The sequence below is a fragment of the Rosa rugosa genome, chromosome 7 (assembly GCF_958449725.1).
Source record: "Rosa rugosa chromosome 7, drRosRugo1.1, whole genome shotgun sequence".
Lineage (NCBI taxonomy): Eukaryota > Viridiplantae > Streptophyta > Magnoliopsida > Rosales > Rosaceae > Rosa > Rosa rugosa.
In genome coordinates, this window is record NC_084826.1 from 123,553 (window position 1) to 126,926 (window position 3,374).

General features: G+C 37.3%; 1 protein-coding gene across 2 annotated transcripts; it reads left to right on the top strand.

Annotated features, from left to right (window-relative positions):
- The first annotated feature begins 618 nt into the window (after nucleotides 1–618).
- LOC133721912 (protein ASYMMETRIC LEAVES 2) lies at nucleotides 619–3,115 on the top strand. 2 transcript variants are annotated; one of them, XM_062148687.1, is made up of 2 exons: nucleotides 619–989; nucleotides 2,081–3,113. In XM_062148687.1, exon 2 carries the CDS (start codon nucleotides 2,100–2,102, stop codon nucleotides 2,847–2,849), a length of 750 nt encoding a protein of 249 aa, XP_062004671.1. In that variant the 5' UTR covers nucleotides 619–989; nucleotides 2,081–2,099; the 3' UTR covers nucleotides 2,850–3,113. The 2 variants fall into 2 exon arrangements, with proteins under 2 accessions (XP_062004671.1, XP_062004672.1); XM_062148688.1 differs by lacking the exon at nucleotides 619–989 and adding an exon at nucleotides 999–1,231 and having other exon boundaries at nucleotides 2,081–3,115.
- The last annotated feature ends 259 nt before the right edge of the window (nucleotides 3,116–3,374 follow it).

Sequence of the window (3,374 nt, forward strand, 5' to 3'; positions counted from 1 at the left end):
CATATTATCAGTGCCTGCAGTGTGTCACTGCCGAAAGAAGACCATATTTGCATGAACTATTTGATCGATATATAAAACTCTCGCTCTCGCTCTTCGATCCCTTGAAGATAGAGCGCTATATCTCCTCAAAAGTAGCTACCTAGCTCACTCAGTCAGAGATCGAAAAAAGAAAAGCCAAGAGATATTGTTCCTTAGCTGATTTAGCAACTTGCTGCATATCCATCATCAGTAGTACAATACAGATCGATCGTGTAGCTAATTGATCAGTAAAAAGTTTCACCAAGAAAATCAAAAGGTTTGACCGAAGAAATCGAGGTCACCGCGCTCTCGCACGCAACACTAGAACCAGTACTAGTACTACTCTTTTCTTCTTTATTTATGTTATTCACTTGCTAAAATTTCAGGACAAGAAATTAAAGAAGATTAAGACGAGTGGTGGAGCGTGGTTACTCTCTCTCTCTCTCTCTTATATATATATATATATATATATATATATATATATATATATATATATATATATATATATATATATATATATATATTCCAACCCAAGATCTTTCATATACAGAGTCACACTCCTAGTTCTTATTCTTTGATCTCATTCTTCCAATTTCCAGCCTTTGTTTTATTATTTTCTTTATTTATATCACCAAACATTTTGCTTATTTTTATACATTAATTATAATAATATATATAGGAAACTACAGCTTGGCAAATTTGTTCATCCCAAGAAAGTCTTCAATAATCATACCCTCGCTCTCTATGGACTGAAAAAGTCTATATCTGTGTGTATAGCTTCAAAGAGGACTAATTAAAATGAAGTAATGTAACATTTTGTCGCTAGGCTTTCTATATAGCGAGGTATACAGTATGAAATTCAAGCAAGATCTGCTTCCCAAGTTTTCATCGAAAGCAGTGAGAGGCCTTCTTTCTTGAACTCCTTAATTCCCTTCTTCACGAGATCCAATCTCTCAGGCTCAAACCCACGGGTAAATCAAATCACCTTTTCTTTTTTATTGTTAATTATTTTTTTAGTGTGTATATATTTCCTTTCAAAACCTTACCGACCGGCGACCAGTTGCAAATTTCACAATCACTTGTGAAACAGTCTCTCATCCATTCCTATATTATCCTTACAAATATACACCTTTCTGGCCTCTCTGTGCTCTCTGGGTAGCCTTCCGGTGAAACGGCCTACAATATTTTCCAACGCTGCTTTATTAGGGTTGTGGTGAGAGATCATGATACTTATCTCTTCTTTTTTTTCAAGAAAGTAATTATAATTTTTTTGCAATTTATCTTGTTCATACTATTTTTATATCTAACTTCCCTTCTATAGCTACAAGATCTCGTTATAATAAAAATCTCATTTTGATCTTTCCAGAAAATGAATTAAGAAAGAAAGCACTGATATAGCTAAACCAGATTCTTAAGGGTATATTCATGATCATTTGATTGATATTTACCCTTTTCTTTGGTCATACTTTCTTAATTCTTCTTCTTTTTTTTGCCGGCTGAGTATTGTAAATTCTTCTTCTGCTATTGATATCATACCAATTTTAGCATTACGGATATTTCGATTATCAATTCCATTTTTTAAAAGATAATTAAGAGGGAAATTTTAACTTTGATTCGTTGGTGTTGCCTTCACCTCAATCAAAATTTTGCCATCATGGCCAAACCACCTTTATGCCATTGATTTCACATTTCTCTGATTTTTTTGTTCCTAGGAATCACTAATTCGTTTTTCGACCGGGTGTTTCTCCTCTGGTATTTGATACAACTCTCAAGTTAAATTCTTGAAGTCAAGTCTCGAAAACAAAAGTTTGGGTTGATTTCGAATACTTAAATTCAAATCTGTGTCCATCATGGTATTCATCCAGAAAATTAATCAAGATTTTAATAAGCAAATAAGGCATCCAATAAGTTGTAAATTTTCGCGTTAACGAATCTGTTTGTTTTATTTTAATTTCACCGATCTCCACTGCCTATATAAATACTAGCTACCTAGCTTACATCAACTTCCATGTTCTATATATATATGCTTCTAATTACTCATGAATGTAAATGAATATTGCAGAAGGAGGAGGCGGTAGAAGATGGCATCGTCGTCGTCAAATTCGCCGTGTGCAGCCTGTAAGTTTCTGCGTCGCAAGTGCCAGCCAGAGTGCGTATTTGCTCCGTACTTCCCACCGGACCAGCCCCAGAAGTTTGCAAATGTTCACAAAGTTTTTGGGGCGAGCAACGTGACCAAGCTGCTTAACGAGTTGCACCCCCACCAGCGTGAGGACGCCGTCAATTCTCTTGCCTACGAGGCTGACATGCGCCTCCGTGATCCAGTCTACGGTTGCGTCGGAGTCATCTCTCTTCTCCAACACCAACTCCGCCAGCTTCAGATGGATCTAACCTGCGCCAAATCTGAACTCTCGAAATACCAAAACCTCCAGGGAATCACTAGCCACGGACTTATAGCTGCTGCCGCCGCAGCAGCCGCCAGCCACCACAGTAACAACATTCTTAATAATCAATATAACTTTTTGTCCTCGTCCCGGGAGAGGGAGAGAGACATCAATCTCATCTCTAGTACCACCACTGGCATTGGCATTGGCACCGGAGGGGGAGGAGGAGGCCGCGGATCAGCAGACCAATATAATAGTATATCACACCACCAGTTCTTCCCCAGAGATCAGCAACAACAACAGATGATCAGGACATTTGATCAGGCGGCTGCGGGAAACATTAACTATGATGCAAGCAGCCTTTTGGCCATGAACGTCTCAGCCGGCATTCCATTTCAGCAACCTAGGGCTGCTGCTGGGGATGACCGCCGAACCATTGATCCCTCTTAGCTACTTGCCTACCTATTGTTACTTCCTCTATTAATTTCCATACTTTCAAGTTTCGACCACTTAAACCAAATGCATCAAATTAATTAAGGTACACTATTTAATTAAATTTTACACTCTTAGCTACCTAGCTATAGCTGCATGCTTCTATCTATGATCAATATTCATCATATATATTTTTGTTACTGTCAGTGTTTTTCCTAGCTAGTTTTTGGGTTTGAATGACACTATACTTATATATCTATGATAAATTCTTGCATTATAGCTTTTATGATTTGACGCCCTATGGCTTTCATGGTTTTACACCATCAGTAAATTCCTGATATTAGGGTTTCCAGCCAGAGAAAAAAAAACAGAGCTAAAATGAAGTGCTACTTCAAACTCTATGCTACTCAAAATTCAATTCTATATGTCAAAGAAGAAGATACTGAAGTGTACATGTATTATATGTAGGGTGTAATTTGGTTTTTCAAACTTTGGCATTTCATTTGTACTGTTCTAATGTGATATTAGAAATGTGAATACTAG

Bases quoted from the DNA above. Each gene is read 5' to 3' on its own strand.
- LOC133721912 (XM_062148687.1), top strand. From the start codon at position 2,100: ATGGCATCGTCGTCGTCAAATTCGCCGTGTGCAGCCTGTAAGTTTCTG.